Below are 19,899 nucleotides of genomic sequence, written 5' to 3'. Positions count from 1 at the left end.
AACTGTCAGGAAACCAAACTTGAGTCTGTTTGTCTGAACGTAACAAAGCCAATCTGCCCACACCAGGTTGTGGTGAAGGAAAATGGAGTGTTTATTGCAGGCACCAAGCAAGAAGTCCAGGACAAGCAGTGCTTAAAAGTCCTGAACTCCCCAGAGGCTTTCAGGGAAGGTTTTTAAAGACAGGGTGAGGGAGGGGGCCTTGCGATGCGTGATCAGCACTCCGACATTCTTCTGATTGGTTGGTAGTGAGGTAATCAGGAGTCAACATCATCAACCTGCTAGTTCTAACTGGCCTGGAGTCTGTGTGCTTGTGGGCAGCAGGCAGTTAACTTCTTCCACCTGGTGGGATTTGGGTATCTGCAAAACAGCTCAGAGGACACAGCTCAGAATATTAACTAAGCCCTGGAGGAGGAACTAAAGGTCCTTGACTTTAATAGCTAAGCTATTATTATTTTGTCTTGCTTGACTGTTTTTCTTTCTGCATTTTCTCACTTCTCTGATTTAATGTACTCTTTAGAACTTGGGCTTCCCTGGTGGCTCAGATGGTAAAGAATCCACCTGCAATTGGGAGACCTGGGTTTGCTTCCTGGGTTGGGAAGGTCCCCTGGAGAAGGGAAAGGCTACCTACTCCAGTATTCTGGCCTAGAGAATTCCATGGGTTTTACAGTCCATGGGGTAGCAAAGAGTCGGACACAACTGAGTGACTTTCACTCACACAGGACTTGGGGAAGGCCTAGGAAGCTAGTAGTTTTTCTACAGACAAGAGGCAGGTGGAGGATATGGCGGTGGTTGGAGTCTGTTCTAGGAAGGCCCCATAGGGTCCTGCTTGGTTACAAAACTGTTCTTGTCTACCCAGGGAATGTTCAAGGCTGGTCTTCGTTTGTTTTTATTTTAACAAACCCATTTTCCTGATGGGGAAATTGAGAAGCAGAGAGATTATGTGGTTCACCCAAGGCTTGTGGCTGCAAATGGACCTCCAGTCACGAGAGCCATGCCGGCACGCTCGCACACGTACACACTCCGGACGTGGAGGCGGGCGTCGTCCGCCCAAGACGAGAAAGGGAAATACGGTATCCAGGCCTTGAGAGAAGGCTCTTGTTGCCAGTGGTTGAAGCCGAGTTGCCCATGATGGGGCCAGAACCCGACTGTGCCTTGGGGGCTGAGAGTCAGAGTCACAGTCCCACGCACAGTAGCAGGTTCTAGAACTGGCCCTCTGCATATGGCTGGAGACTGAAAGGGACTGTGCTTTTATGAGACTGAAGCAAGCCACTATCCCAGTGGCTCTGGGCAGAGTCCTCCCACGGAAAGTGGAACGGGCCCTCCACGTGGTGCAGAAATGCCAAGTGAGAAACACAAGATGGTTCACCAGAGGAGCCACCCGACTCGTGTTGCAGGTGCACATGTGGCTCACGCAGGGCACCTTGAGAAGTTTACTTCTGGCTGTGAACTCATGATGATGCTGAAGCCCGCGAGGAGACCTGCCTTGTGTGCAACAGCAGGTGCAGCAAATGGGCAGATTCATATCTGAGAACCTGGACGTATTACAGCAATTTGAAAAGAATTTAAAACCAGGTCTATACAAGTGTTTGCAAACATGGCAAGCAAATGCTACATGTAATCTTGGCCTAGATTCTGTCCTGGCCAAAAAAACACACTCGAGAAGACAGGGAAGTCTGGCGTGCTGCAGCCCATGGGGTCTCTGAGTTTGAAATTACTTTTCAATAAAAAGTTTTAAAGACCATTTGAAGAGAAAACACATGGACTAGAGTGGTGTTCAGTCGCTCAGTCGGGTCCAACTTCGCGACCCATGGACTGCAGCACACCAGGCTTCTCTGTCCTTCACTATCTCCCAGAGTGTGCTCAAATTCATGTCTGCTGAGTCATGGACATGGTGATACTAGCTAACCATCTCACCTTTTGCTGACCCCTTCTTTTGCTTTCAGTCTTTCCCTGCATCAGGGTCTTTCCCAGTGAGTCGACTCTTCACATCAGGTGGCCAAAGTACTGGAGCTTTAGCATCAACCCTTCCAATGTATATTCAGGGTTGATTTACTTTAGGATTGACTGGTTTGATCTTACAGTCCAAGGGACTCTCAAGAGTCTTCTCTAGCACCACAATTCGAAAGCATCAGTTCTTCAGTGCTCAGCCTTTATGGTCCAACTCTCACATCCGTATATGGCTCTGGAAAAACCATAGCTTTGACTATATGGACCTTTGTCAGCAAAGTGATGTCTCTATTTTTTTTTTTTTGCATCACCACAGAAAAGACATTATGAAAAACATACAGATTTTAAAAGGAGCAGATGAAAATTCTAACCACGAAAAGTAAAGACTGACACGTTTTGCAAGGACTCCCCTGGTGATCCTGCAGTGAAGACTCCACACTGCCAACGCAGGGAGTGCATCTGTGTGTAAAACTCAAGCTCTAGACCACTTCCCCGGTAGTTCAGCTGGTAAAGAATTCCTGGGTTGGGAAGGTTCCCTGGAGTAGGGATAGGCTACCCACTCCAGTATTCTTGGGCTTCCCTTGTGGCTCAGCTGGTAAAGAATCTGCCTGTAATGCAGGAGACCTGGGTTTGAACCTGGGCTGGGAAGATCCCCTGGAGAAGGCAACGACTACCATTCCAGTATTCTGGTATTCTGGCCTGGAGAATTCCATGGACTGTATAGTCCACAGGGTCACAAACAGTCAGACATGATTGAGCGGCTTTCACTAATAATGCCAGACCACTGAGACCACTAGTCTACTACAGGGCACAGGCAGAACCACCCGCTCCCCTACCCAAAACCCCAGTCCCCTCCTCCAGGGTTTGCCTCCTTTTCCTCCGTCCCAGGGATCTCTCTTCCCATCTTGGGAGCTCAGCTATGAATTGAAATTGCTGTCTGGCTTGTGGGTGTAGTCTATCTAGCATTTCTGGATGTTTGGAGTAGACCTGCTTTGAGTTCTCCAATCTGGCAAGTCTCAGGGAACAGAAGTGTCACACACATTGTTTTAAACCCCAGGAGATTTCATATGAAAATCTGCACTGCTGGCTTCCCTTGCTGGGAGACACAGAAGGGGAGACTGGGCGCTCTTCGGATCCGCAAGGCCCTTGTTGGCCACCAATGCATCCAGCTGGGCTCTCTGGCTGGCGGGTCTCCCGCACTCCTTCCCCGCCGCCCCCTCCGCCCCTTCCCAGCTGGGCCTGGGTTGCGCCCCTCCGACTCGGCCCCCTTCCTCGGGGCCGGCCGGGCGCGGGTCCTGCGGAGGCGGCCAGGCCGCACGGGTTCGGGCCCCAGCGGCCGGGGCGCGCGAGGAGCCACCTGTTGACCCAGCCGCGGGCAGTCCTGCGGTCAATGATTAACCGGCCGCGCCGCGCGCACCAGGAAACCCGAGCTGTCCGCGAGAGCGGAGCCGGGCCCGACGGCGGCGGGAGGCGTGCAGCCTGGCTGGTCGCGCCATGGACGCAGGTAAGGGCGGTGGGCCCGGTGGGCGCCCCCACCCCGGCCCGGCTCCCGGGGAAGGCAGGGGCGACCCCCACCCCGGGCCCCGAGGCTGGCTCCGCGGGGTCCCAGCCTGGCCCTGCCCTGGGACGCCTCTCCCTGCCGCCCGGGACTGGGGGAACCGGCGGCTGCCGCAGGAAGTTTCGGGGACCTTGGCCGTGCCCCTCTCCGCAGGGCGGACGCCCCCGCGGGAGAGCTGGCGGGGGGGGGGGCAACCCTCGGCTCGGCCCCCGGGCGGGCAGCAGGTGCCCCTGCAGTGGCGATCTGGGGGGCCGTGTCCCCCGCATCCCACGCCCCGTCCTTCCCCTAGTAACTTTCTTCGCCCCTCTGGTCAGGCTGAAGTCCTTGGAGCGGGGGAGGGGCGACCCTGGCTGGGTTGTGGGGCAGAGACGGGGAGAGACGGGGAGAGCCCTCGCGGACTGAAACAGGGGCCGAAGGAAGTGGGACGGGGGCGCGAGCTAGAGAGCTGGACGGACTGGGTAGGGGGCGCGGGAAGGCCCCGCAACTTTGGCGTCCGCGGCGCAGCCAGCACTGGGGGCGGGGGCGCGCTGATCCGAGAATCCCCTGGCCCCGGTCCTAACCTCGGGAGTCGCAAGCAGGCGGGCCGGGGGCTGCTGGTGACGGCGCGGGGACCGGAGACGCGGACGGTGCGGTCTGCCTAACAACCCCCGCCTCCACCACCAACCTGGGGCCGGGGGGCCCCTAGGTCTCTTCTGCAAGGGGCTCCCAGGGGATTGCTGCTGCCAAGAGGGACCGGGCCCCGCCTGGCTTTATCTGCCGCCGCCACCCCAGACCTCCAGGAAGCGCCCCCTCTTCCCCACCCTCGAGCACTTCCCACCCGGCTCCTGGCCCCCCTTTTCCGGCTGGAATGTCCCGGCGAGGCTCGGGTGTCAAGAACTCGAGAACCCGAGGCCGCAGCGCGGCAGCCCCGCCAGCAAATGTATTTTCTCTTCGGCCCTATCTCCGCGCCATCGGGCCAGGTATTTGTCCAGGCCGCCCGGGACAGCTGCGGGCTTTGTTATGATAATTGGGGCCGGGGCTGGCGTCTCCACGGGGCGCGCGGTGCCCGAATTGGGGGGTGGGTGGGGAGGTTCACGTTACCGTTGTGAACCTCAGCGAATAAGGCCCACCTGGGGCTCCCCTGGGACACTCCTGTAGGAGGCTCTCAAAACAGCCTGGCCGTGTGTCCACTAGTGTTATCTTTAAACGATCCTTCTACTGTTCTTGTCCCCATTTACACGTGAGGGAAGGGAGGATGGGGAGTTTAAATCTCTTAAATTCGAACAGATGACAAAGCTGGCTCTGTTTTTTGTTTTTGTGGTTTTTTTTTAAAGATAACTGAGACACTCAACTTTAAAAGAATTTTTTGGCTGCGTTGGGTCTTCCTTGGGCTGGGGCTTTTCCTGGCAGGCGCCTGGGCTCTCTTGTTGTGGCTGGGGGAAGAGGGGGTCCTTCGCCTTTCTAGTTGTGGGGTGCCAGCTCTCTCTAGTTGTGGCAGGCTCAGTTAGTTGTCCTGAGGTGGCGTGCGGGATCTAGTTCCCTGACCAGGGATTGAACGTGCAATCCCTGCATTGCAAGGCAGATTCTTAACCCCTGGGTCACCCTGGCTCAGGGTCACTGCAGACATAATTATTCCCATGGCCTGGCACCTGATAAATGCTTCAAAACAGTAGCTGCTCACTTGAACATCTTCGTGGCAAAGCTTCATCCACTTAGCAGCCCTACAGGCACCTAACCTTGCTGAAATGATGGTATTTTGGTAGGATTTGTTGTACAGAATTGTATTTTTTCTGAAGTATGGTCGATTTCCCGTGTTGTGTTAGTTTCAGGCGTGATTCAGGTATATATCCGCTCTTTTTCAGATTCTTTTCCGTTATGGGTTACTACAAGATACTGACTTTAGTTCCCTGTACTATAGGTCCTTGTTGTTTATCTGTTCTATATATTAGTAGTTTGTATGTTAACCCCAAACTCCTAATTTATCCCTCCCCCCCAGTTCCCCTTTGGGAACCGTAAGTTTGTTTTCTAAGTCTGTGAGTCCATTTCTGTTTGTTGTCTGTTTTTGTAAACAAGTCCATTGTATCATTTCTTAGATTCCACATGTAACTGATACGTGATATTTGTCTCTGCCTGACTTACCCACTGAGCATGATCATCTCTCCATCCATCCTGAATTGTATTTCTGAGCCTAGAACACTAGTCCGTTGGAGTTACCCAATGACAATGTGTGGGACTGAATGGCTGGCTGGCTGCGTGCCTCCAGCTGGTTGCGTATTCAGAGAATGATTTGGGGGCCTTGTGTATCAGGGGAGGTGGATTTTGGCTGAGAGCTTCATGAGTCAGCCAGCCAGTGACCCCTCTGGCATAGATAGTGAAGGCAGCTTCTCATCTTCCCTACAGTGGCCCTTTTGTTGTTGTTGCCTTGAATATTTAAAGCCTCCAGCCCTTGGCTGAGTGTGTGAGGTTGGTAGCTGCCTTGGTGCCTCCCCCAGGAATAATTAGGCCAGCCCATCCCTCCAATATATCAACAACCCTGAAGCACCTCCCCGCCCCCCCAGATCCTTTTGGAAGAGCCCAGCTCTCTGGGTCAAGCTTAGAAGCCACAGGTCTTGCTAACGTTGCTACTGCTAAGTCACTTCAGTCGTGTCCGACTCTGTGCGACCCCATAGACGGCAGCCCACCAGGCTTCCCCGTCCCTGGGATTCTCTAGGCAGGAACACTGGAGTGGGTTGCCATCTCCTTCTCCAATGCATGAAAGTGAAAGTTAAGTTGTTCAGTTGTGTCCGACTCCTAGCGACCCCATGGACTGCAGCCTACCAGGCTCCTCCATCCACGGGATTTTCCAGGCAAGAGTACTGGAGTGGGGTCCCATTGCCTTCTCCGTTGCTAACGTTGTGTGACTTCATTTCTCAATGGTTTTCATTTCCCCTGCCTCTTGCAGATTCCTCAGACTGGCCAGAACACCCTTCCAGTTTCTTCCAGCTGCTTCCTAACCTCAGATCACGGAGCCCGTCTTAGCTGAGGGTCCAAGCACTGTACAGCCACACACTCCTCTCATTCCCACGATAACCCCGAGAGGTGGTGGTGTCCCCATTTTAAGGACGAGGAAACCGAGGAGGCGCTGGGAGAGGAAGCAGCCCAGGTGGTCTGGCCGCTGAGCCTGGGCTCCTGGTTGTGACCCAGACCCTCATCCCAGGGACCTCCCTGACAGTCCAGTGGTTAGGACTCAGAATTTTCATGGCTGGGGCCCATGTTCAGTCCCTGGCCAGGGAACTGAAATCCTGTAAGTTGAGTGGCACCGTTGGGAGAAAAAAAAAAAAAAAGACCCTCATCCCATACCCCCCAGCCCAGCTCTGCCCCGGGCACTGAGGGAGGAGGGAAAAGCGTATGTGGTTCGCCCTGTCGCTCTTGCCCGCTCATTTCCCCTCCTCCCCTCCGGATGCGGTTGGGCTGGGTGCACCCCACCGCACCCACCAGTCCCCCCACTTGTCTGTATCCATCTGGCGCTCGGCCTCCCTTCTGGCCCGGCCACTGCGGCCTCTGCCTGCTCCCCACTCTCCTGCCCCCGTCCCGGTTCTTCCTGCTCCCAGAGGAAACCTTCTGTATCAGTGATCAGTTGGCTTTTGTTGCGGAACAAACCAGCTCAGAACTTAGTGCTCTAATACACCAGGCATGTGTTGTCAGCATCGTGTGGGTCTGCATCGTGTGGGTCTGCAGCATGGGGCTGGCTCCCTGGGGCTGAGTGGTCGGGGGACTGGCAAGGCATTGCCCCCATTCTCCTCCTTGGGGCCAGTCCAGTGGGTGGCAGAAGGATTCCCAGCGGAGAAAGAGGAAGAGCCCCAGTGTGCAAGTGTTCAAAAGCATGTTTTTTTCTTTAAAGAAGGTCATCACTTTATTCGGAGTATAGTTGAAGTACACCAAGCTGCATCTATTTAAAATGTGTGTTTTGACCAGTTTTGACGTATTGTGCGTCTCTTCAGCGGTCAGTACATCAAAATAACAATCTTCTTTTTTAAAAAATATTTATTTATTTAACTGTGCCAAGTCTTCACTGTGGCATGTGGGGTCTAGTTCCCTGACCAGGGATTGAACCAGCACCCTCTGCATTGGGAATTCAGAGTCTTAACCACTAGACCATAAGGGAAGTCCCCAAATAACAGTCTTTACCTTCAAACGTTTCCTTGTGCCCCTGGTAATCCCTTCCTGCAGCTACGGGTGGCTTTCTGTCCATCTCAATGGCACATTATGCTAGGATTTTATATACATGGGATCATAGAGCCTGGACACTGTTCAACTGGCTGCCTGTCCATGGCTTAATGATTTAGCGATCCATCCATGCGGGCTTCTGTGCATATCCAGAGTTCATTCCTTTTCACTGCTGAGGAATTGTAACTGTTAAACAGATTGCAGGTGGTCCCCAACTACAAACTACAGATGGTTCAATGGTCTGGTTTCCGACTTGGCAGTCGTGTGAAGGTGATGTGCATCTGGTAGAAACCGGACTTTGTGTTTTGAGTTCCGGTCGCCGCCGCCCTGGCAGCCTGCAGTCTGCTCCTCCGCACAACGCTGGGCGGTGGCAGGGCCATGGCGCCCCGACACCCACTGAACCACGAGGGTACATTGCAGCCATTCTGTACCCACTCAGCCATTCTATTTTTCTATCCAGTGTTCAGTCAGTGGCAGGAGGTGCTCACGCGCTTGATGGTCAAATAGGCTATGTGTTGGACAGTTTTGCCCAACTGTCGGCTGTTCTAAGTGTTCTGAGCAGATTTAAAGCGGGCTGGTCTAAGACTATGATGTTCTGGAGGTCAGTGTACTAAATACAATTTTTTTTTCCCCCAAACTGCGTGGCTTGTGGGATCTTAGTTCCTCGACCAGGGATAGAACCCATGTCCTTGGGAGTGAAAGTGCAGAATCCGAATCACTGGACCACCAGGGAATTTCCCTAAATGCATTTTTTACTTTAACAATATTTTCAACTTTTGATGGGTTTATCAGGATACAAACCGCATTGTGAGTCGAGGAAGATCTGTACTCTCAACACTTGGGTGTCTTTTTTTTTTAATATAATTTTATTTTTGTGTTTGTTTATGTTTTGGCCGCATGGGGTCGTCTTGCTAGGAGGGCTTTTCCCTAGAGCAAGGGCTGCTCTTCATTGCGGTGCACAGGCTTCTCACAGCAGTGCCTTCTGTTGCCGAGCAGCGGCTCTAGGGTGTTTGGGCTCCAATAGCTGTGGTTCCCGGCTCAGGAGTTATGGTGCATGGGCAGCATGTGGGATCTTCCCAGACAAGGGATTGAACCCGTGTCCAATGCATTGGCAGGTGGATCCCTATCCACTGTGCCACCAGGCAAGTCCCCAGCACTTAAAGAAGCCACATTTTAAAGAACCCATACTTATTACCATGCAGTCTGGGGTGGCTGGGTGGGGTGCCTGTGTCTTGAGTGTCTCCTGAGGTTGTAGTCAAGTCATCAGCTAGGATACAGTCACCCCAAGACTCAGCAGAGGCTGAAGGGCTGCCTGCAAACTCACTGACCTGGTTGTCCTCAGGTTTTGGCGCCTCATGGGTGCCTGGCTGTTGGACGAGGGCCTCAGCATCCTGCCGTGTCACGCAGGCCTCTCCTATCATTTCCTCTGGAGTCACCAGAGACACACAGCAACTGGCAAGAAGGCAGGAACTTCTTAAAACTAATCTCAGAAGCAGCCGCATTCCTGCTGCCTTATCTCTTCACTGGAAGTCATGCAGAGGCTTCCCAGGGGGCACTAGTGGTGGAGAACCCACCTGCCACTGCAGGAGATGGAAGAGGGGGCAGGTTCTGTCCCTGGGTCAGGAAGATCCCTGCAGAAGGAAATGGCAGCCCGCTCCAGGATTCCTGCCTGGAGAATCCCCATGGACAGAGGAGCCTGTGGGCTGCAGTCCATCGGATCGAAAAGAGTCGGACACGAATGAAGGGACTGAGCATGCATTGGGAAACTTCCGTGACGGTCCAGTGGTTAAGAGTCTGCCTTGCAATGTGGGAGACACGGGTTTGATCCCTGGTGGGAAAACTAAGATCTCACGTGCAGCTACTAAGCCTGTGTGCTCTGGAGCCAGTGTGCCACAGAGTTTGTGAGCCACAACGAAAGAATGCCCATGAGGCAACTGTGACCCAATGCATCAGATAAATAAATCAGTGTATGTATATGTATATATGTATTTTTAAGTCACTCAGTGTGATGGACACTCAAGGGGAGAGAATTATGTGTTGGGGGTCAGGGGTCACAGAGGGTGCCTCCTGCAGACATAGTCCAGCGTATGGACACGGCACAATTGCTTTATCCATTCATCGGTTGTGGGCTCTTGGTTGTTTCCAGTTTGGGTCTATTGCAAACAGAGTTTTCTGTAAACATTTGTGTGGTCATACGTTGTTTGTATTTGTCTTGAGTAAATACCTAGGAGTGGAATAGCTGAATCTTAATGGTGTATGTGCCTTTAACTTTTTAAGAAATTGTCAAACTGTTTCCCAAAGTGGTTGTTACTGTTTTATTTTCCTATTTGCAGCCTTTGAGTTTCCATTCAGTTCAGTTCAGTTGCTCAGTCGTGTCCGACTCTTTGCGACCCCATGAATCGCAGCACGCCAGGCCTCCCTGTCCATCACCAACTCCCGGAGTTCACTCAGACTCATGTCCATCGAGTCTGTGATGCCATCCTACATATTTGCTACAGCTTGCTAAGGTCAAGTTGGTTGGTTCTGTTTTTTTAATTTTAGCTATCCTAATGGGTGGTGATAGCTCGTGGCTTTAACTGGCATTTCTAATTTTTAAAATAATTTTACTCATTTGGCTGTGCTGGGTCTTTGCTGCTGCGGGGGCGTTCCCCTAGTTGTGACGAGCGGGGGCGACTCTCTAGCGGCGTGCGGGCTCCTTGTTGCGGTGGCTTCAGGCTCCGGGCGCTTGGACTTGAGTATCTGTGGCTCGTGGGCTCAGCAGTTGCAGCTCCCAGGCTCGGAAGCACAGACCCAGTAGTTGTAGCTTAGTTGCCCCATGGCATTTGGGATCTTCCCAGATCAGGGATTGAACCTTTGTCTCCCGCATTCTTAACCAGTGAGCCACCAGGGAAAGCTGGCATTTCTCATTTTGATGGCATTGCTAATGACTAAGGGCACGGAGCATCTTTTTATGTGCTTATCAGGCATTTGAATGTCTGCTTGGAAGTGTTTACAAGTATTTTGTCTGCTTTCTTATCGGGACATTTGCCTTATTATTGAGTTTGAGTTCTTTATACAGTGTTGATACAACCCTTTGTCTGATGTGTTAAATTTTCTTCCACTCAGTGACTTGCCTTTGTAATTCTTCAGTTCAGTCGTTCAGTCGTGTCCGACTCTCTGTGACCCCGTGGACTGCAGCACGCCAGGCCTCCCTGTCCATCACCAACTCCCTGAGTTTACTCAAACTCATGTCGATTGAGTTGGTGATGCCATCCAACCATCTCATCCATGTTGTCCCCTTCTCCTCCTGCCTTCAATCTTTCCCAGCATCAGGGTCTTTTCAAATGAGTCAGCTCTCCGCATCAGGTGGCCAGAGTATTGTAGTTCTTGGTGATGTCTTTTAAAGAAATATGTATTTGGCTGCCGTGTGGTCTTGGCTGGGGCCTGCAGCATCTTGCACTGTGGCACACGGACTTTCTAGTTGTGGCGCGTGGGATCTTAGTTTGCCCCACCAGGGATGGAGTCTGTATCCCCCGCACTGCAGGGTGGATTCTTAACCACTGGACGCCCAGGGACGTCTCTGCATCTCTCGCCTTGATGTGTTCTTTCTTCACGGTCACCCCGTTCAGAATCACTTTTCCGTGTGCCTCGTGACTGTATTTTTGGTCCATGAATTCTTTAAGGTGTATTATTTAATTTTCAGATAGTTGATGTTTTCCTGGACACTTCATTAGTACTGGTTTCTAATTCTCTTGTGGTCAGTGAATGCAGTTGGGACGATTTCAGTTCCTTTAACATTGCTTTGCTTTATGGCCCAGTACGTGGTCTGCCTCGGTAAATACACGTTGTGTTCTGAGAACGGTATCTGCAATTGCTGCGTAGAGTATTCTGTAAACATCTGCTGGATCAAGAGGCTTCACAGTGTTGTTCGGATTGTCCGCGTGCTGACTGATTCTGTCTGGTTCTGTCAGCTGATGGATGAAGGTATTAACGTCTTCTATAACAGTGCCTCTTGCGTGTTTCTCTCTAACTCTGCCAACTTCTGTTTCGTGTAATTGGAGCTCTGCTATTAGATAGAGGTGCATTTATAATTGTCAATGTCCTCCTGGTAAATTATTCCTTTTATTATTAGTGTTTCTCTTTATTGCTGGTAATACATTGTTTGTTTGTTTTGGCCACACCTCGCAGCTTGTGAGATTTTAGCTCCCCAACCAGGGACTGAACCCAGGCCCATGGCAGTGAAAACACCAAGTCCTAACCACGGGACCACCAGAGAGCCACCCGGTGGTATTCTTGGTCTGTTTAATCTGATCACAAGAGCCCTTTGCAGCCTTTTTTGCTTACTTTGTATGGCCTATCTTTCCCATTTATCACTTCTGTGTATTCTAAGTGTTGTCTATTGTCACTTGCTTGTAGGTCTTGGTTTTTATTTGTTACGTCAATCTCTGATTTTTAATTGGAAAGTTGAGACCAGCATTTATTGTAATTATTGATATGTTTTTAAATTATTGATATGATGTGTGTTGGTTGCTCGATTGTGCCCAACTCTTTGAGACCCCGTGGACTGTAGCCCCCCAGGCTCCTCTGTCCATGGATGGAATTCCCCAGGCCAAAATACTAGTGTGGGTTGCCATTCCCTTCTCCAGGGGATCTTCCTGACCCAGGGATCAAACTCAGGTCCCCCGCATCGCAGGCGGAGCCTTTACCTTCTGAGCCACCAGGGAAGCCCATTGATATGATGCTGAAGGCTAGTTTTATTGTTTCCACTTTGTCGCCTCTGTCGTGTTCCCCTGGTTTCTACCCCCTTCACTCCTGTGCTGTACCCACTTCCCAGCTTTGTTGGGTATTAATTTGAATATTTTTTTAGCATTCCATTTTAATTTATCTCTTGGTGTTTTTGCTGCATAGTTTCTGGTTATTTTTTTTTAGTGGTTGTGCTGTTCCAACCAGGGTTCTTGGCCTCCTTCGTCAGTGAAATTGATCAGAGGTCAGACACAAAATTCAGGCGAGGCTTTATTGAGGGCCCTGCTGCGGCAGGGGTTGGGGAGTGAGAGCAAGTAACAGGTTCCCTTGCTTGCTCACTTGCTGAAGAGGCGGAGCAAGCTGGTTCCTTATATGGGGTGAGGGTAGGGGTGTCCGGGGGTCCGGCTGGAGCGGTGGCTCAGGTGGCTTGCCCACTCCTTAGGTGGTCGTGTGTGCAGAGGGTGTGCACAGGACCATGCTTCTGCTCCCAGCCCTGCTCCCCAGGCTCTTGGAAACTGGCAGTTGGGTTATTTGTTTGTTTTTAATCTCTTTGTATCTTTTTGTCCAGAATTTGCCCTAACCGCACATGCATGCAGTTATTTTTAGTCCCATAGGGACTCTTTGTATTTTGTTGTTGGAGGAGAGGTATGTCCAGGTACAAGCATTGAAGCAAAGGGTTCCAGGTTCCAAGCCTGTCTCAGGTCTAAGGATTAAAATACATACCTAACTTCTTACAGTCTCCTTAGAATTAGTATTGTATCACTTTCAGTAAGGTGTAGAAGCTTGTTAATTTATAGATCTCTTTCCCTTCATCTCCATGAATTAAGCTTTTATAACTTTTCCAGGCAAGAGTACTGGCGTGGGTTGCCATTTCCTTCTCCAGAGGATCTTCCCAACCCAGGGGTCGAACCTGGGTCTCCCGCATTGTAGGGAGATGCTTTATCATCTGAGCCACCAGGGAAGACTTTATAACTTTAGTAAGTGTTATAGTTTTCATGTGTACACATTGCAAACTCATCATAATATGTTATAATTTTGGCTTTCAACAGTCATACATTAGAGGAAAAATTATTATCTTTTATATTCACCCCAATTATTATACGACAGGGGATAAGATGGCTGAATGGCATCACTGACTCGATGGATGTGGGTCTGAGTGAACTCTGGGAGATGGTGATGGACAGGGAGGCCTGGCGTGCTGTGATTCATGGGGTCACAAAGAGTCGAACACGACTGAGCGACTGAACTGAACTGATAGTTCTTTCCTTTATTTCTTCAAGTTCACCTCTGGTATTATTTCTTTTCAACCCAAAGAACTTTTTTTAACCTCTCTGTTACAGAAGGTCTCTGATAAGGAATCCTCTGAGTTTTCTTCCATCTGAGAATGCCTTACTTGCGGTAGGCAGAACTCTAAGGGTGGTGCCCGTGTTTCCCTTCCCTAGTTATTCTGCCAAACACGAGTATAGGTGCTGCTGTGAAGGGATTTTTGCAGATGGAATTAAAGTCCCAAGTCAGTTGATCTTAAAATACAGATTTTTCTGAATGGGTCTGACCCAATCAAATGAGCCCTTTAGACGCAGAGATCTCTCTCTACCTGGTAGCAGAAGGGAAGACAGGGAGTTCTGAAGCAAGAGAAGGCTCTGATGTGCATTCCTGGCTTTAAAGATCGAGATGGTCGTCTGGGAAGGGTGGCAAGCAGCCTCCAGGAACAGACCCTCAGAGCCGCGGAGCTAGAATTTCCAACAACCAGAATGAATTTGGAGGTAGATTCTTCCTTCCAGGCCCATTCCACTTAACACCTTGATGAAGACCCTGAGTTGAGTCAGCCTGCACTTCTGACCTACAGAGTGTGAGCCAGGACATGAGTGTTTGGTAGTTTTTCTCCATTTGAAAAAGCTGTGAAATGCACATATCATAAAATGTATCATCTTAACAATTTTTCACTGTACAGTTCAGTGGTACTAAATGCCTTTACATTATTGTGTAACCATTACCACCATCCACCTTCGTATTTTCTTTCATCTTTCCAAACTGAAACTCGTCCCCATGAAATAGTAGCTCTCCTCCTCACCCCTCTTCCCCGGTTCCTGGTAACCACCATCCCCCTTTCTAAGTCTGGTCAGAAAATGAAGATCATGGCATCTGGTCCCATCACTTCATGGGAAATAGATGGAGAAACAGTGTCAGACTTTATTTTCTGGGGCTCTGAAATCACTGCAGATGGTGACTGCAACCATGAAATTAAAAGACGCTTACTCCTTGGAAAGAAGGTTATGACCAACCTAGACAGCATATTCAAAAGCAGAGACATTACTTTGCCAACAAAGGTCTGTCTAATCAAGGCTATGGTTTTTCCTGTGGTCATGTATGGATGTGAGAGTTGGGCTGTGAAGAAAGCTGAGCGCGGAAGAATTGATGCTTTTGAACTGTGGTGTTGGAGAAGACACTTGATTGTCCCTTGGACTGCAAGGAGATCCAACCAGTCCATTCTAAAGGAGATCAGCCCTGGAAGGAATGATGCTAAAGCTGAAACTCTAGTACTTTGGCCACCTCATGCGAAGAGTTGACTCATTGGAAAAGACTCTGATGCTGGGAGGGATTGGGGGCAGGAGGAGAAGGGGGAGACAGAGGATGAGATGGCTGGATGGCATCACTGACTCGATGGACTTGAGTCTGAGTGAACTCCAGGGCTTGGTGATGGACAGGGAGGCCTGGTGTGCTGCGGTTCATGGGGTTGCAAAGAGTCAGACATGACTGAGCAATTGAGCTGGACTGAAGGACCTCAGACAGTGGAGTCTTTTTGTGACTGGCTTATTTTACTTAGAATAATGTCCTTAAGTCTCTTCCATGTTGTCAGAATTTCCTTCCTTTTAAAGGCTGAGTGACGCTCCACTGTGGGGATAAGCTGCACTTTGCCCATTCATAGGTCGGTAGACCCTTGGGCTCCGCCTTTCAGTCTTGTGACCGGGGCTGCTGTGAACGTGGGTGCATAAACCTCTCTCCCCTGCTCTCAGTTCTTCTGGGTGTGTCCCCGGAAGTGGAATTATTGGCTCCTGTGGAAATTGCTTATTTTCTTTTTGGTTGCATTGCACGGCTTGTGGGATCTTAGTTTCCCAACCAGGGATTGGACCAGGGTCACAGCAGTGAAAAATGCCAAGTCCCAACGACTGGACCACCAGGAAGTTCTCTGGAAATGTGTACGTTTTTGAGGAATTGGCATGTTTTCCACAGTGGCTGCACCGTCTCACATTCCCACTAACAGTGCACAAGGGTTCCAATTTCTCTGCATCCCCGCCTCCGGGTTTCTGTTTTTACGAATGCGGTCATTATCACGGCTGTGAGGTGGACGGGCTTTGTGTGCCGCTGCGTTTATGGAAATTTGCTGTCAGCAATAGAAGAGGCCACGTGCCTCGATCCTGAAGGACATTTCCTTTCGATGTTGATTTCTGGGTTGCAGGTTTTTTCCATCAGCTGTTTAACATGTTGATCCTCAGCTGTCTCTTGACTATCTGTGGAATTCAAACTGTTGTTCCCCTGTATATAATGTAATGGGTCATTTTTCGCCGCCAGCTTTCCAGGCTTTGATGTTAAATCTTTTGGTTTTGAGAATTTGTTGCTATTGTTTTGGCTGTGCTGTGTGGCATATGGGGATCTTTAGTTCCCTGACCAGGGATAAAACCCGCAGCTCCTGTAGTGGAAGCTCAGAGTCCTAACCACTAGACCTCCAGGGAGGTCCCCGAGAAGTTTTATGATGCTGTGTCTAGGGAGTTTTCGCCCACTAAGTGCCTGTTGTGGATATTTAGAGTTTTATGAATTTGTCTTTTATCACATGTCGTGTAGGTAATTAGCCATTATTACTGCAAATGTATTTTTCCCAAAATCTGTCCTGGGACTTGACATGGAGTTAAGACCTTTTCCTGTAATCATAGGCCCCTGAAGCTCTATTCTCTTTTTCCTTAATCTCTGTTTGTTAGATTGGTGCTTCTTCAAACTCACTATTTTTTTCTCCGTCACCTCCATTTTAATATTGACATCAGTGAATTTAAAAAAAAGTTCAGATATTATGTGTTGAAAATTTCTTGTGCCTTTTTTAAAAATCCATGTCAAACTTTCTAATTCTTCACTGAGAACTTTTTTCAAGTGTGTTTATCTTTGCTCATGGGGTTTGTTACGACAGTTACTTTCTCTGATAATTTCAACATCTCGGGTAGAGATATGTTGACTGTCTTTTCCCTTGAGGACTGGTCACATTTGCCTCATTCTTTGAATGGCGAATGCTTTTTGGGTTGGGTCCTGCACATCACATATATTATGTTGTATAAATTCTCAGTCCTAAAGGAAATCAACCCTGAGTATTCATTGGAAGAAGTGATGCTGAAGCTCCAATACTTTGGTCACCTGATGGGAAGAGCCGACTCATTGGAAGAGACCCTTCAGTCTGGGAAAGATTGACAACAGAGGGTGAGATGATTGGAGGGCATCACCAACTCAGTGGACATGAGTTTGAGCAAACTCTGGGAGATGGTGAAGGACAGGGAAGCCGGGAGTGTTGCAGTCCACGGGGTTGCAAAGAGTTAGACACGACTTAGCGACTGGACAACAATAAATCCTAAGTCCTGTTATGCCCTGGAAAGTTTATGAAGTTTATGAAGCACTCAACCTAGGTAGTTTCAGATCACTAGTTGATGTACCTTCTATGAGTAGCATTTCCAATCTTGGTCCAGTTTCCTGTTTTTCTTTTTTTTGTTTGTTTTTTTGAGGTCCGATTGACATTACATTACAGTAGTATCAGGCATACAATGTAATGATTCAATATCTGTATACACTGTATAATGATCACTGTACGAAGAAAATTGTTTTCTTGTGATGAGAACTTTTAAGAATCAACCCCCTAACTACTTTCAAATATGTTGTTGGTTCAGTTGCTAAGTCATGTCTGACTGTGACCCCATGGACTGCAGTACCCCACGCTTCCCTGTCCTTCACTATCTCCCGGAGTTTGCTAAAACTCGGGTCCATTGAGCCCATGATGCCATTCAACCATCTCATTCTCTGTCGCCCCTTTCTCCTTCTGCCCTCAATCTTTTCCAGCATCAGGGTCTTTTCCAATGAAAGAGACAGCTCTTTGTATCAGGTGGCCAAAGTATTGGCATTTCAGCTTGAGCATCAGTCCTTTCAATGAATATTCAGGGTTGATTTCCTTTAGGATTGACTGGTTTGATCTTCTTGCTATCCCAGGGATTCTCAAGAGTCTTCTCCAGCATCATATTTCGAAAGCATCAATTCTTTGGTGCTCTGCCTTCTTTATGGTCCAGCTCTCACATTCATACATGACTACTGGAAACACCATAGCTTTGACTATACAGACCTTTGTGGGCAAAGCAACATCTCTGCTTTTTAATATGCTAAGTTTGTCATAGCTTCTTTTCCAAGGATTGATGTCTTTTAATTTCATGGCTGCAGTCACCATCCACTGTGATTTTGAAGCCCAAGAAAATAAAGTCTGTCACTGTTTCCGTTTTTTCCTCATCTATTTGCCATGAGCTGATGGGACCGGATGGTATGATCTTAGTTTTCTGAATGTAGAGTTTTAAGCCAGCTTTTCCACTCTTTTCTTTCACCCTCCTCTTTAGTTCTTTGCTTTTAGCCATAAGGGTGGTATCGTCTGCATATCTGAGGTTGTTGATATTTCTCCCGGCAATCTTGATTCCAGCTTGTGCTTCATCCTGCCTGGCATTTCTCATGATATACTCTGCATATAGGTTAAATTAGCAGGGTGACAGTATATAGCCTTGACACACACCTTTCCCAATTTTGAACCAGTCTATTATTCCATGTCTGGTTCCAACTGTTGCTTCTTGACCTGCATACAGGTTTCTCAGGAAGCAGGTAAGGTGGTCTGGTATTCCCATCTCTTTAAGAATTTTCCACAGTTTATTGGTCCACACAGTCAAAGGCTTTAGCCTAGTCAATGAAGCAGAAGTAGATGTTTTTCTGGAATTCCCTTGCTTTCTCTGTGATCGAGTGGATGTTGACAGTTTGATCTCTGGTTCCTCTGCCTTTTCTAAATCCAGATTATACATCTGGAAGTTCTTGGTTCACATACTGTTGAAGCCTAGCTTGAAGGATTTTGAGCATTACCTTGCTAGATGTGAAATGCGCTCAGTTGTGTGGTAGTTTGAATATTCTTTGGCATTACCCTTCTTTGGGGTTGGAATGAAAACTGACTGTTTGCAGTCTTGTGGCCATTGCTGAGTTCCAAATTTGCTAGCATATTGAGTGCAGCACTTTAACAGCATCATCTTTTATGATTTGAAATAGCTCAGCTGGAATTTCATCACCCTCACTAAAGCTTCTGAGGCCTACTTGACTTCGCATTCCAGGATGTCTGGCTGTAGGTGAGTGGCCACACCATGGTGGTTATCTAGGTCATGAAGATGTTTTTTGTATAGTTCTTCTGTGTATTCTTGCCACCTCTTCTTTATCTCTTCTGCTTCTGTTAGATCCTTGCCATTTCTGTCCTCTATTGAGCCCATCTTTGTATGAAATGTTCCCTTGGTATCTCCAATTTCCTTGCAAAGATCTCTAGTCTTTCCCATTCTGTTGTTTTCCTCTATTTCTTTGCATTGTTCACTTAAGAAGGCTTTCTTATCTCTCCCTGCTATTCTCTGGGACCCTGCATTCAGTTGTGTATATCTTTCCCTTTTTCCTTTACAGTATTATTAGAGATTCACCATGCTATACACTACATCTCCAGGACTTACTTGTTTTATAACTGAGTTTATACCTTTTGACCCCCTCCACTGATTTTGCCCACCCCCATCCATTTCAGACAACCACCGATCTGTTCTCTGTATCCATGAACTCGGGTTTGTTTTTTCCCGATTCCACATGTGAGTGAGGTCGTGCACTATTTCTCTTTCTCTGTCTGACTTATTTCACTTGACATAATACTCTCAAGGTCCATCCACATTATTGCACATGGAAACTCCAGTACTTTGGCCACCTCATGTGAAGAGTTGACTCATTGGAAAAGACTCTGATGCTGGGAAGGAGTAGGGGCAGGAAGAGAAGGGGACGACAGGGGATGAGATGGCTGGATGGCATCACCGACTCGATGGACGTGAGTCTGCGTGAACTCCAGGAGTTGGTGATGGACAGGGAGGCCTGGCGTGCTGCGATTCATGGGGTCGCAGAATCAGACACGACTGAGTGACTGAACTGAACTGAACTGAATATTTCATTCTTTTTTAGTGGCTGAATAATATTGTAAGTGTGTATAACATATTTCAAGGCAAGATTTTTGTTAATATGTGTATACACACACACCATTTTCTTTCTCTGTTCATCCACCAGTGGACACTTAGCTGATCTTAACTACTGAAAATAACGCTGCAGTGAACATGGTGAATGCATATAGCCTTTTGAGTTAGTGGATTTTTTTTCCTTTAAAGACCCAGGTTGGAATTGCTGAGTCATACCGTAGT

The 19,899-nt window shown here is 48.8% G+C and overlaps 1 protein-coding gene across 2 annotated transcripts in view; it reads left to right on the top strand.

Moving 5' to 3' along the window:
- Positions 1–3,203: 3,203 nt before the first annotated feature.
- PRRT1B (proline rich transmembrane protein 1B) overlaps positions 3,204–19,899 on the top strand; it is a 46,740-nt gene continuing 30,044 nt past the window's right edge. Inside the window, exon 1 of one of the 2 annotated variants that reach the window (XM_069582157.1) lies at positions 3,204–3,451. In XM_069582157.1, the coding sequence (XP_069438258.1) occupies positions 3,442–3,451 (10 nt within the window). In that variant the 5' untranslated portion in view covers positions 3,204–3,441. The remainder of the gene's footprint in view (positions 3,452–19,899) is intronic. The other variant, XM_069582158.1, reaches the window with a different exon arrangement.

The sequence above is a fragment of the Ovis canadensis genome, chromosome 3 (assembly GCF_042477335.2).
Source record: "Ovis canadensis isolate MfBH-ARS-UI-01 breed Bighorn chromosome 3, ARS-UI_OviCan_v2, whole genome shotgun sequence".
NCBI classification, from domain to species: domain Eukaryota; kingdom Metazoa; phylum Chordata; class Mammalia; order Artiodactyla; family Bovidae; genus Ovis; species Ovis canadensis.
This window is presented reverse-complemented; position numbering and strand designations above follow the sequence as displayed.